The sequence below is a fragment of the Oncorhynchus mykiss genome, chromosome 10 (genome assembly GCF_057628025.1).
Source record: "Oncorhynchus mykiss isolate SJ-2025 chromosome 10, ASM5762802v1, whole genome shotgun sequence".
Classification (NCBI taxonomy): domain Eukaryota; kingdom Metazoa; phylum Chordata; class Actinopteri; order Salmoniformes; family Salmonidae; genus Oncorhynchus; species Oncorhynchus mykiss.
Genome location: NC_143031.1, coordinates 83,558,412 through 83,573,411, shown reverse-complemented (window position 1 = coordinate 83,573,411; position 15,000 = coordinate 83,558,412). Strand labels below are relative to the sequence as shown.

General features: G+C 43.4%; 1 protein-coding gene across 6 annotated transcripts in view; it reads right to left on the bottom strand.

Annotated features, from left to right (window-relative positions):
- Positions 1–15,000, bottom strand: part of LOC110516173 (regulator of G protein signaling 12) — a 151,817-nt gene that overhangs the window by 49,331 nt on the left and 87,486 nt on the right. For all 6 annotated transcript variants that reach the window (XR_016483976.1, XR_016483977.1, XM_090188173.1 and 3 more), the window contains 2 exons: positions 6,981–7,002; positions 812–981 (listed from right to left, as the gene is read on the bottom strand). Coding sequence is in view for 4 of the 6 variants with exons in the window: in XM_090188173.1 (XP_090044299.1) it covers positions 812–981; positions 6,981–7,002 (192 nt within the window). In the remaining 2 variants the exon portion in view is untranslated. The remainder of the gene's footprint in view (positions 1–811; positions 982–6,980; positions 7,003–15,000) is intronic.

Below are 15,000 nucleotides of genomic sequence, written 5' to 3'. Positions count from 1 at the left end.
CACCTAATGGGTCAGAACCACAGATAGACTCCTAATGGGTCAGAACCACAGAGAGACTCCTAATGGGTCAGAACCACACAGAGAGACTCCTAATGGGTCAGAACCACAGAGACTCCTAATGGGTCAGAAACACAGAGACTCCTAATGGGTCAGAAACACAGAGAGACTCCTAATGGGTCAGAAACACAGAGAGACTCCTAATGGGTCAGAAACACAGAGAGACTCCTAATGGGTCAGAACCACAGAGACTCCTAATGGGTCAGAAACACAGAGAGACTCCTAATGGGTCAGAAACACAGAGAGACTCCTAATGGGTCAGAACCACAGAGACTCCTAATGGGTCAGAAACACAGAGAGACTCCTAATGGGTCAGAAACACAGATAGACTCCTAATGGGTCAGAACCACAGAGAGACTCCTAATGGGTCAGAACCACACAGAGAGACTCCTAATGGGTCAGAAACACAGACTCCTAATGGGTCAGAAACATAGAGACTCCTAATGGGTCAGAAACACAGAGACTCCTAATGGGTCAGAAACACAGAGAGACCCCTAATGGGTCAGAAACACAGAGAGACTCCTAATGGGTCAGAAACACAGAGAGACTCCTAATGGGTCAGAAACACAGAGAGACCCCTAATGGGTCAGAAACACAGAGAGACTCCTAATGGGTCAGAACCACACAGAGAGACTCCTAATGGGTCAGAACCACAGAGACTCCTAATGGGTCAGAAACACAGACCGACTCCTAATGGGTCAGAAACACAGACCGACTCCTAATGGGTCAGACTCCTAATGTGTGTGGTACGTACTGAGAAGTATCTGACTCCGACCGGGTCCTGCAGCAGTCTCTCAAAGCAGGCCGCCCAGCTGGCCACCCGTCTCTCTGTGTGACGTCGATGGCACTGGACACTGGGTAGGCTGGCATTACTGTTCAGACTGTTGTCACTACCACAGCCCTGTAGGTCAACACTGTTCAGCTCTGGAGGGAGGGAGACAGAGAAAGACAGAGAGAGAGAGAGAGAGAGAGAGAGAGAGAGGAGATGACAAAGATGAGAGACAGAGAGAGAGGAGGAGACAGAGAGGAGAGACATAGGAGAGAGAGACAGAAAGAGAGAGACAGAGGAGAGAGACATATGAGAGAGAGGCAGGAGAGACAGAAAGAGAGAGACAGAGGAGAGAGAGAGACAGAGGAGAGAGAAAGAGAGAGAGACAGACAGAGTGAGAAAGAGAGAGTGAGAAAGAGAGACAGACAGAGAGAGAGAGAGAGAGAGAGAGAGAGAGATGTTAACACATTACTGTTCAGACTGTTGTCACTACCACAGCCCTGCAGGTCAACACTGTTCAGCTCTGGAGAACAGAGGCATTAACATACGGGTGTGTCCCTGTACAAACCCTCCTGTAGGTTGTAACTCCAACCCTGTTCCTGGAGAGAGACCCTCCTGTAGGTTGTAACTCCAACCCTGTTCCTGGAGAGAAACCCTCCTGTAGGTTTTAACTCCAACCCTGTTCCTGGAGAGAAACCCTCCTGTAGGTTGTAACTCCAACCCTGTTCCTGGAGAGAAACCCTCCTGTAGGTTGTAACTCCAACCCTGTTCCTGGAGAGAAACCCTCCTGTAGGTTGTAACTCCAACCCTGTTCCTGGAGATAAACCCTCCTGTAGGTTTTAACTCCAACCCTGTTCCTGGAGAGAGACCCTCCTGTAGGTTTTAACTCCAACCCTGTTCCTGGAGAGAAACCCTCCTGTAAGTTGTAACTCCAACCCTGTTCCTGGAGAGAAACCCTCCTGTAGGTTTTAACTCCAACCCTGTTCCTGGAGAGAAACCCTCCTGTAAGTTTAAACTCCAAAAAACAGTGGTCTTCATACTGGTATGTAAACGATGGTCTGTCTATCTCCAAAGCCAGTACCTCGACCACCAGAGGAACTGAGATCTGTTTCCTGTTCACAGTGACGTCTTCCTCCAAGCTAGAGTAACACTCCTCCCAGACTATCCAGATACACAAGAGTGTAGATTTAATGTTGAATCCACAGAAACCTACACAGTTAACAAACTCGCATATTGAGACACTTCTGGAGGAAAACTGAAGTGAATTAACTAAGACAGGCCAAATATATTCACAATGACAACCCAGATAACTGAACAACAACCACTACTGTCTGGGTATAGTGATATAGCTGGTACCACTACTGTCTGGATATAGTGATATAGCTGGTACCACTACTGTCTGGATATAGCTGGTACCACTACTGTCTGGATATAGTGATATAGCTGGTACCACTACTGTCTGGATATAGTGATATAGCTGGTACCACTACTGTCTGGATATAGTGATATAGCTGGTACCACTACTGTCTGGATATAGTGATATAGCTGGTACCACTACTGTCTGGATATAGTGATATAGCTGGTACCACTACTGTCTGGATATAGTGATATAGCTGGTACCACTACTGTCTGGATATAGTGATATAGCTGGTACCACTACTGTCTGGATATAGTGATATAGCTGGTACCACTACTGTCTGGATATAGTGATATAGCTGGTACCACTACTGTCTGGATATAGTGATATAGCTGGTACCACTACTGTCTGGATATAGTGGTATAGATGGTACCACTACTGTCTGGATATAGTGATATAGCTGGTACCACTACTGTCTGGATATAGCTGGTACCACTACTGTCTGGATATAGTGATATAGCTGGTACCACTACTGTCTGGATATAGCTGGTACCACTACTGTCTGGATATAGTGATATAGCTGGTACCACTACTTTCTGGATATAGCTGGTACCACTACTGTCTGGATATAGTGATATAGCTGGTACCACTACTGTCTGGATATAGCTGGTACCACTACTGTCTGGATATAGTGATATAGCTGGTACCACTACTGTCTGGATATAGCTGGTACCACTACTGTCTGGATATAGATGGTACCACTACTGTCTGGATATAGCTGGTACCACTACTGTCTGGATATAGTGATATAGCTGGTACCACTACTGTGTTACCTGGGTATAGCTGGTAGGAGCCGGTGTGATGCCAACGAGGCAGGTACCTCATCCTCAGTGGGAGCCAGTTCCCTCCATCCATTCTCAACTCTTACTCCATCCATACACTATTGTTACACCACTGTGTCTCAAACTCCTGGCCTCTCGGTCCCAGATCCGGTCCCTGGGAATGATGCCGTCCGGTCCCTCCGATACGTTAATCCGACACCGATTTAATCCGTTCTCAGTCATCCAACGACCGAGAAGGCAAACCCAGAACAGATCGGAGAGGAGTCGTCGTCGTCGATGGCCTCCCTGGGGGAGCGACGGGCCTAATTCAATCCGTAAGTCATCCAATGAGAAAGAACCATAGTGAGTCCCCCCATCAAGGACGTTGTCAACAGCTTCCTCAGTAGTTGCCTGACAATGACTCAGACTGAATTCAGTCAGGTGTTAAGTCGTTCTCATCTAGACAGTCACCCAAGGAGGAAAGACCAGAGTCCCTGGGAGTAAACAAAAAGTTCCCTCCGTAATCTGACACCAAGTTGATCCTCAAATGCTATTTTACATACAGGAAGCGGGAAGGACCAAACTGAAGCTTGTTGGTAATAAAACAGGTTGTGAGACTGAGACTGCTCTACTGCTCCTTCCACCTGACGTCTCACACTCAACCCACTCACCATCACACGAGCGAGAGAGAGAGAGAGAGAGAGAGAGAGAGAGAGAGAGAGAGACAGAGAGAGAGAGAGAGAGAGAGAGAGACAGAGAGAAGAGAGAGAGAACTGCCCAGAGAGAGTCCCTTGTGTACTTTAACCATTTGTACATTGTTACAACACTGTATATATATATATATATATATATATATATATATATATATATATATATATCTCGGTATAATATGACATTTGTAATGTCTTTATTGTTTTGAAACTTCTGTATGTGTAATGTTTACTGTTAATTTGTATTGTTTATTTCACTTTTGTATAATATCTACCTCACTTGCTTTGGCAATGTTAACACATGTTTCCCATGCCAATAAAGCCCCTTGAATTGAATTGAGAGAGAGAGAGAGAGACAGAGAGACAGAGAGAGAGAGAGAGAGAGAGCGCCCCAGAGAGACCTGACCACTGTACCGCATCACAACACGAGACACAATGACAGAATGAAAGAGAGAGAATGATGGGAAGGAGAGACAGAGTTGTTGACGACAATGATCCAGCTCAGTGAAAGAGAGGGGAGAGCAGTGTCTCTCACACACACACACTCCTGCAGGCCTCTCATGGGGTAAAAGGATACAGACGTAACACTCACAGGACTTTGTGAATAATTTAACGCTACGGAGGAGAATGGAACCATAGACGTCGGGTAGAACACACACACACACACAGGAACATACCGTTAATGAGGAGCTAGGAGGAGGAAGTCGACTACTGGACACACACACCACACACACACACAAACACAGACACAACAGGGTCACAGGAACATACTGTTTTAATGAGGAGCTAGGAGGAGGAAGTCGGACTACTGGACACACACACCACACACACACACAAACAGAGACACAACAGGGTCAAAGGAACATACTGTTTTAATGAGGAGCTAGGAGGAGGAAGTCGACTACTGGACACACACATCTAACCATGGTGTATATAGGTATAGGTCTGTTGACTTCCTGTTGTGGTTGGGGTCCGGGCTGTTGTCATTTGAATAAAGCCACAGAGCAGTTTCCCCTCAGGCTAATAGGCAAAGCTAATGAGAAAGAGTTTTACAACCTGCCGACGAACATTCTCTCACATCAACACACACACACACTGTTGTCCTCTTCAGCGTGGCCATCTAGCCTCTCCCAACGGTGCCACTGTTACGCGTTCAACCAAAGGGGGATCTAACGCCGACTCGACAAGCGCTACGATATAACTTTAGCACATAATGCTAACGCAGCCCTATGTGAACACTGTGCTACTGGCGTTAGCACATGCTAATGCATAGCATCCCCTTTGTAAAAAGCTATGCTAACGTTAGCACATGCTAATGCATAGCATCCCCTTTGTACAAAGCTATGCTAACGTTAGCACATGCTAATGCATAGCATCCCCTTTGTAAAAAACTATGCTAACGTTAGCACATGCTAATGGATTTGCAAGCCTTTAGCTATGCTAAGCTATGCTAACGCTATCACATGCTAATTGGGACGTCTGAAATGGATAGCGGAGAAGAGGGCAGTAGGGCGGACTGATTCAAATAACCGACCTAGCAAGACATTTCACAGCAGCACTTTTACAGCAGGTTGAGGAATTCTACACTCCCTTTCCAACGACACATGTACCCGCACAGCAAGCATAAACACACACACACACACACACACACACACACACACACACACACACACACACAGAGAGAGAGAGAGGACTAAATGTGGCCTAAATCGAGAGGCTATTGCTCCATTGTAATGAAAATGACTCTCTCTCTCTCTCTCTCTACCACACCTGCTGTCTCGACCTCTGAATGCTCGGCATGAGAAAAGACACTGACATTTACTCCTGAGATGCTGACCTGTTGCACCCTCGACAACCACTGTGATTATTACTTGAGCCTGCTGGTCATTTATGAACATTTGAACATCTTGGCCATGTTCTGTTATAATCTCCACCAGGCACAGCCAGAAGAGGACTGGCCATCCCACATAGCCTGGTTCCTCTCTAGGTTTCTTCCTAGGTTTTGGCCTTTCTAGGGCGTTCTTCCTAGCCAGCTTCTACACCTGCATTGCTTGCTGTTTGGGGTTTTAGGCTGGGTTTCTGTACAGCACTTTGAGATATCGGCTGATGTAAAAATGGCTTTATAGACAGTCTCGTCTTGAACACCCACAACATAATTAAAACACCATGCTTTAAAAGATGTGGCAACAACTTCAAATGGAAGACCTAGGACATAGATATAGAGTAAATAGACTGTATAATATGGACATAGATATAGAGTAAATAGACTGTAAAATATGGACATAGATATAGAGTAAATAGACTGTATAATAAGGACATAGATATAGAGTAAATAGACAGTATAATAAGGACATAGATATAGAGTAAATAGACAGTATAATAAGGACATAGATATAGAGTAAATAGACTGTATAATAAGGACATAGATATAGAGTAAATATACAGTATAATATGGACATAGATATAGAGTAAATAGACTGTATAATAAGGACATAGATATAGAGTAAATAGACTGTATAATATGGACATAGATATAGAGTAAATAGACTGTAAAATATGGACATAGATATAGAGTAAATAGACTGTATAATAAGGACATAGATATAGAGTAAATAGACAGTATAATAAGGACATAGATATAGAGTAAATAGACAGTATAATAAGGACATAGATATAGAGTAAATAGACTGTATAATAAGGACATAGATATAGAGTAAATAGACTGTATAATAAGGACATAGATATAGAGTAAATAGACTGTATAATATGGACATAGATAGAGAGTAAATAGACAGTATAATATGGACATAGATATAGAGTAAATAGACAGTATAATAAGGACATAGATATAGAGTAAATAGACTGTATAATAAGGACATAGATATAGAGTAAATAGACTGTATAATAAGGACATAGATATAGAGTAAATATACAGTATAATAAGGACATAGATATAGAGTAAATAGACAGTATAATAAGGACATAGATATAGAGTAAATAGACAGTATAATATGGACATAGATATAGAGTAAATAGACAGTATAATAAGGACATAGATATAGAGTAAATAGACTGTATAATATGGACATAGATATAGAGTAAATAGACAGTATAATAAGGACATAGATATAGACAGTATAATATGGACATAGATATAGAGTAAATAGACAGTATAATAAGGACATAGATATAGAGCAAATAGAGAGTATAATATGGACATAGATATAGAGTAAATAGACTGTATAAAGTGATAGTTTTGTACTCACCTCCATCAGAGACCACAGCAGACTGTAAGAAAATACAGAGATATGGGTAAGACTGTGTTCTCATCAACACACACACATTAACAGACATCAACACACACACACAGAGAGACATGGGTAAGACTGTGTTCTCATCAACACACACATTAACAGACATCAACACACACACACACATTAACAGACATCAACACACACACACACACACACACACACACACACACACACACACACACACACACACATACACACACACACACACACACAGAGAAAATACAGAGAGACATGGGTAAGACTGTGTTCTCATCAACACACACATTAACAGACATCAACACACACACACACATTAACAGACATCAACACACACACACACACACACACACACACACACACACACACACACACACACACACACACACACACACACACACACACACACACACACACACACACACACATACACACACACACACACACAGAGAAAATACAGAGAGACATGGGTAAGACTGTGTTCTCATCAACAAACACACATTAACAGACATCAACAAACACACACACACACACGCAGACACTAATAAAGGTGTGTGGTGTGTGTGTGTGTGTGTGTGTGTGTTTGTGCAGGTGAGTTTGTTTGTGGTGTGTTTAGACATGCAGTAGGATCAGATCAGTGACTCATCCTATATAACCTGAATGACTTTAACCACTATGAGAACCAACGGAGAGAGGAGAGATGGAGGGGAACGAGGAGAGAGGAGATAGGGAGGGAGGGAGAACGAGGAGAGAGGGAGGGGAACGAGGAGAGAGGAGATATGGAGGGGAACGAGGAGAGAGGGAGGGGAATGAGGCGAGAGAAGGAGGAGAACGAGGAGAGAAGAGAGAGGGAGGGGAGAGATGGAGGGGAACGAGGAGAGAGGAGAGATGGAGGGGAACGAGGAGAGATGGAGGGAAACGAGGAGAGAGGGAGGGGAACGAGGAGAGATGGAGGGGAGAGGGAGGGGAACGAGAAGAGAGGAGAGAGAGAGCTCAGAGAGAGATGGCTAAATGAAAGCGAAGAGAGAAAGGAGAGAGGAGATTTAGTGGAGGAGAGAGTGAGTTCTCAGCTATAATCTATACCATCTCTGTCTTGCTCATGCCTGTGATGTTTACTGTAAAACCAGCCAGAGAGATCTGGTGGAAAAATACAGTTGGCAAAAGACCACGGGTAGCTGAGGACTTAACGACACACACACACACACACACACACACACACACACACACACACACACACACACACACACACACACACACACACACACACACACACACACACACACACACACACACACACACACACACACACACGCTTGAGTATAGATGGTTTGCATTCTCATAATGTGGTTTCCACATGTGTCCAGCCCCCTCCCCCTCTTCCCTCCAGTCTGATCCCAGACATTCATCTGTGGTTCCAGAGGTTTGGCCCCAAGTCCCTTCTCTTCTTTCCCCGTCTCTCTCTCTATCTCTCCCTCCCATGTGTCTTCTTCCCTCACTTTATTCTCTATCCCTCTCCCTTCCATGTGTCTTCTTCACTCACTTTATTCTCTCTCTCTCTCCCTTTCATGTGTCTTCTTCCCTCACTTTATTCTCTCTCTCTCTCTCTCCTTCCATGTGTCTTCTTCCCTCACTTTATTCTCTCTCTCCCTTCCATGTGTCTTCTTCCCTCACTTTATTCTCTCTCTCTCTCTCCTTCCATGTGTCTTCTTCCCTCACTTTTTATTAACAATGTTCTGGTCTGAGTGGTATTATACAGTTGGAACTAATGTTCTGGTCTGAGTGGTATTATACAGTTGGACCTAACAGGAAACATGTTCTGGTCTGAGTGGTATTATACAGTTGGACCTAATGTTCTGGTCTGAGTGGTGTTATACAGTTGGACCTAATGTTCTGGTCTGAGTGGTATTATACAGTTGGACCTAATGTTCTGGTCTGAGTGGTGTTATACAGTTGGACCTAATGTTCTGGTCTGAGTGGTGTTATACAGTTGGACCTAACAGGAAACATGTTCTGGTCTGAGTGGTATTATACAGTTGGACCTAATGTTCTGGTCTGAGTGGTATTATACAGTTGGACCTGACAGGAAACATGTTCTGGTCTGAGTGGTATTATACAGTTGGACCTAACAGGAAACATGTTCTGGTCTGAGTGGTATTATACAGTTGGACCTAATGTTCTGGTCTGAGTGGTGTTATACAGTTGGACCTAACAGGAAACATGTTCTGGTCTGAGTGGTGTTATACAGTTGGACCTAATGTTCTGGTCTGAGTGGTGTTATACAGTTGGACCTAATGTTCTGGTCTGAGTGGTGTTATACAGTTGGACCTAATGTTCTGGTCTGAGTGGTATTATACAGTTGGACCTAACAGGAAACATGTTCTGGTCTGAGTGGTATTATACAGTTGGACCTAATGTTCTGGTCTGAGTGGTATTATACAGTTGGACCTAACAGGAAACATGTTCTGGTCTGGGTGGTGTTATACAGTTGGACCTAATGTTCTGGTCTGAGTGGTATTATACAGTTGGACCTAACAGGAAACCTGTTCTGGTCTGAGTGGTATTATACAGTTGGACCTAACAGGAAACATGTTCTGGTCTGAGTGGTATTATACAGTTGGACCTAACAGGAAACATGTTCTGGTCTGAGTGGTATTATACAGTTGGACCTAATGTTCTGGTCTGAGTGGTATTATACAGTTGGACCTAATGTTCTGGTCTGAGTGGTATTATACAGTTGGACCTAATGTTCTGGTCTGAGTGGTGTTATACAGTTGGACCTAATGTTCTGGTCTGAGTGGTGTTATACAGTTGGACCTAATGTTCTGGTCTGAGTGGTATTATACAGTTGGACCTAATGTTCTGGTCTGAGTGGTGTTATACAGTTGGACCTAACAGGAAACATGTTCTGGTCTGAGTGGTGTTATACAGTTGGACCTAACAGGAAACATGTTCTGGTCTGAGTGGTGTTATACAGTTGGACCTAATGTTCTGGTCTGAGTGGTATTATACAGTTGGACCTAATGTTCTGGTCTGAGTGGTGTTATACAGTTGGACCTAACAGGAAACATGTTCTGGTCTGAGTGGTGTTATACAGTTGGACCTAACAGGAAACATGTTCTGGTCTGAGTGGTATTATACAGTTGGACCTAACAGGAAACATGTTCTGGTCTGAGTGGTATTATACAGTTGGACCTAATGTTCTGGTCTGAGTGGTGTTATACAGTTGGACCTAATGTTCTGGTCTGAGTGGTATTATACAGTTGGACCTAATGTTCTGGTCTGAGTGGTATTATACAGTTGGACCTAATGTTCTGGTCTGAGTGGTGTTATACAGTTGGACCTAATGTTCTGGTCTGAGTGGTGTTATACAGTTGGACCTAACAGGAAACATGTTCTGGTCTGAGTGGTGTTATACAGTTGGACCTAACAGGAAACATGTTCTGGTCTGAGTGGTGTTATACAGTTGGACCTAATGTTCTGGTCTGAGTGGTATTATACAGTTGGACCTAATGTTCTGGTCTGAGTGGTGTTATACAGTTGGACCTAACAGGAAACATGTTCTGGTCTGAGTGGTGTTATACAGTTGGACCTAACAGGAAACATGTTCTGGTCTGAGTGGTATTATACAGTTGGACCTAACAGGAAACATGTTCTGGTCTGAGTGGTATTATACAGTTGGACCTAATGTTCTGGTCTGAGTGGTGTTATACAGTTGGACCTAATGTTCTGGTCTGAGTGGTATTATACAGTTGGACCTAATGTTCTGGTCTGAGTGGTATTATACAGTTGGACCTAATGTTCTGGTCTGAGTGGTGTTATACAGTTGGACCTAATGTTCTGGTCTGAGTGGTGTTATACAGTTGGACCTAACAGGAAACATGTTCTGGTCTGAGTGGTATTATACAGTTGGACCTAACAGGAAACATGTTCTGGTCTGAGTGGTATTATACAGTTGGACCTAATGTTCTGGTCTGAGTGGTATTATACAGTTGGACCTAACAGGAAACATGTTCTGGTCTGAGTGGTATTATACAGTTGGACCTAACAGGAAACATGTTCTGGTCTGAGTGGTATTATACAGTTGGACCTAATGTTCTGGTCTGAGTGGTATTATACAGTTGGACCTAATGTTCTGGTCTGAGTGGTATTATACAGTTGGACCTAACAGGAAACATGTTCTGGTCTGAGTGGTGTTATACAGTTGGACCTAATGTTCTGGTCTGAGTGGTGTTATACAGTTGGACCTAATGTTCTGGTCTGAGTGGTGTTATACAGTTTAGGTCCAACTGTATAAAATCACACAGGCTAGATGGTAGCAACCTGGAAGGCTTGTTTACGTGTGTGTGAGTTTATGAGTGTGTGTGTGTGTGTGTGTGAGTGTGTGTGTGTGTGTGTGTGTGTGTGAGAGAGTTTATGAGTGTGTGTGTGTGTGTGTGTGTGTGTGTGTGTGAGTTTATGAGTGTGTGTGTGTGTGTGTGTGTGTGTGAGAGAGTTTATGAGTGTGTGTGTGTGTGTGTGTGTGTGTGTGTGTGTGAGTTTATGAGTGTGTGTGTGTGTGTGTGTGTGTGTGTGAGAGAGTTTATGAGTGTGTGTGTGTGTGTGTGTGTGTGTGTGTGTGTGTGTGTGTGTGTGTGTGTGTGTGTGTGTGTGTGTGTGTGTGTGTGTGTGAGAGAGTTTATGAGTGTGTGTGTGTGTGTGTGTGTGTGTGTGTGTGTGTGTGTGTGTGTGTGTGTGTGTGTGTGTGTGTGTGTGTGTGTGTGTGTGTGTGTGTGTAACGGGTTCACATCAGGGTTATAGTAGAGTTTACAACTGTCCTTCTCTTCTCTTGTCATAATATTAATATAACACATTAACAGGGTACAACCATAAAAAACTATTTTAAAACAATCCAAACTTTCCTAAATGTTCCAAGGATGAAACTAGACAGGAGCTGTTAACCCTGTCTCCTTAGTGACCCTGTCTCCTCAGTAACCCTGTTTCCTTAGTAACCCTGTCTCCTTATTAACCCTGTCTCCTTAGTAACCCTGTCTCCTTAGTAACCCTGTCTCCTCAGTAACCCTGTCTCCTTAGTAACCCTGTCTTCTCAGTAACCCTGTCTCCTTATTAACCCTGTCTCCTTAGTAACCCTGTCTCCTTATTAACCCTGTCTAATTAGTAACCCTGTCTCCTTAGTAACCCTGTCTCCTTATTAACCCTGTCTCCTTAGTAACCCTGTCTCCTTATTAACCCTGTCTCCTTAGTAACCCTGTCTCATTAGTAACCCTGTCTCCTTAGTAACCCTGTCTCCTCAGTAACCCTGTCTCCTTATTAACCCTGTCTCATTAGTAACCCTGTCTCATTAGTAACCCTGTCTCCTTAGTAACCCTGTCTCCTTAGTAACCCTGTCTCCTCAGTAACCCCGTCTCCTTAGTAACCCTGTCTCCTTAGTAACCCTGTCTCCTTAGTAACCCTGTCTCCTTAGTAACAATGTCTCAGTAACCCTGTCTCAGTAATGATGTTAACCCTGTCTCAGTAACCCTGTCTCAGTAATGATATTAACCCTGTCTCAGTAATCCTGTCTCAGTAATGATATTAACCCTGTCTCAGAAACCCTGTCTTAGTAATGATATTAACCCTGTCTCAGTAACCCAGTCTCAGTAATGATGTTAACCCTGTCTCAGTAACCCTGTCTCAGTAACCCTGTCTCAGTAACCCAGTCTCAGTAATGATATTAACCCTGTCTCAGTAATGATATTAACCCTGTCTCAGTATCCCTGTCTCAGTAACCCTGTCTCAGTTACGATAGTAACCCTGTCTCAGTAACCCTGTCTCAGTAATGATATTAACCCTGTCTCAGTAATGATATTAACCCTGTCTCAGTAACCCTGTCTCAGTAACCCTGTCTCAGTAATGATAGTAACCCTGTCTCAGTAACCCTGTCTCAGTAATGATAGTAACTCTGTCTCAGTAACCCTGTCTCAGTAATGATATTAACCCTGTCTCAGTAACCCTGTCTCAGTAATGATATTAACCCTGTCTCAGTAACCCTGTCTCAGTAATGATATTAACCCTGTCTCAGTAATGATATTAACCCTGTCTCAGTAACCCTGTCTCAGTAATGATATTAACCCTGTCTCAGTAACCCTGTCTCAGTAACCCTGTCTCAGTAACGATAGTAACCCTGTCTCAGTAACCCTGTCTCAGTAATGATGTTAACCCTGTCTCAGTAACCCTGTCTCAGTAACCCTGTCTCAGTAACGATATTAACCCTGTCTCAGTAACCCTGTCTCAGTAACCCTGTCTCAGTAACCCTGTCTCAGTAATGATGTTAACCCTGTCTCAGTAACCCTGTCTCAGTAATGATATTAACCCTGTCTCAGTAACCCTGTCTCAGTAATGATAGTAACCCTGTCTCAGTAACGATAGTAACCCTGTCTCAGTAACGATAGTAACCCTGTCTCAGTAACCCTGTCTCAGTAACCCTGTCTCAGTAACCCTGTCTCAGTAACCCTGTCTCAGTAACGATATTAACCCTGTCTCAGTAACCCTGTCTCAGTAACGATAGTAACCCTGTCTCAGTAACCCTGTCTCAGTAACCCTGTCTCAGTAACCCTGTCTCAGTAACCCTGTCTCAGTAACGATAGTAACCCTGTCTCAGTAACCCTGTCTCAGTAACCCTGTCTTAGTAATGATATTAACCCTGTCTCAGTAACCCTGTCTCAGTAATGATATTAACCCTGTCTCAGTAACCCTGTCTCAGTAACGATATTAACCCTGTCTCAGTAACCCTGTCTCAGTAACCCTGTCTCAGTAATGATATTAACCCTGTCTCAGTAACGATATTAACCCTGTCTCAGTAACCCTGTCTCAGTAATGATATTAACCCTGTCTCAGTAACCCTGTCTCAGTAACCCTGTCTCAGTAATGATATTAACCCTGTCTCAGTAACCCTGTCTCAGTAACCCTGTCTCAGTAATGATATTAACCCTGTCTCAGTAATGATATTAACCCTGTCTCAGTAACGATATTAACCCTGTCTCAGTAATGATATTAACCCTGTCTCAGTAATGATATTAACCCTGTCTCAGTAACCCTGTCTCAGTAACCCTGTCTCAGTAATGATAGCAACCCTGTCTCAGTAACCCTGTCTCAGCAACCCTGTCTCAGTAATGATAGTAACCCTGTCTCAGTAACCCTGTCTCAGTAATGATATTAACCCTGTCTCAGTAATGATATTAACCCTGTCTCAGTAACCCTGTCTCAGTAATGATATTAACCCTGTCTCAGTAATGATATTAACCCTGTCTCAGTAACCCTGTCTCAGTAATGATATTAACCCTGTCTCAGTATCCCTGTCTCAGTAACCCTGTCTCAGTAATGATATTAACCCTGTCTCAGTAACCCTGTCTCAGTAATGATATTAACCCTGTCTCAGTAATGATATTAACCCTGTCTCAGTAACCCTGTCTCAGTAATGATATTAACCCTGTCTCAGTAATGATAGTAACCCTGTCTCCGTAATGATATTAACCCTGTCTCAGTAATGATAGTAACCCTGTCTCCGTAATGATATTAACCCTGTCTCAGTAATGATATTAACCCTGTCTCAGTAACCCTGTCTCAGTAACGATAGTAACCCTGTCTCAGTAACGATAGTAACCCTGTCTCAGTAATGATAGTAACCCTGTCTCAGTAACCCTGTCTCAGTAATGATATTAACCCTGTCTCAGTAACCCTGTCTCCGTAATGATATTAACCCTGTCTCAGTAATGATATTAACCCTGTCTCAGTAACCCTGTCTCAGTAACGATAGTAACCCTGTCTCAGTAACGATAGTAACCCTGTCTCAGTAACGATAGTAACCCTGTCTCAGTAACCCTGTCTCAGTAACCCTGTCTCAGTAATGATATTAACCCTGTCTCAGTAACCCTGTCTCAGTAACCCTGTCTCAGTAACCCTGTCTCAGTAATGATATTAACCCTGTCTCAGTAATGATATTAACCCTGTCTCAGTAACC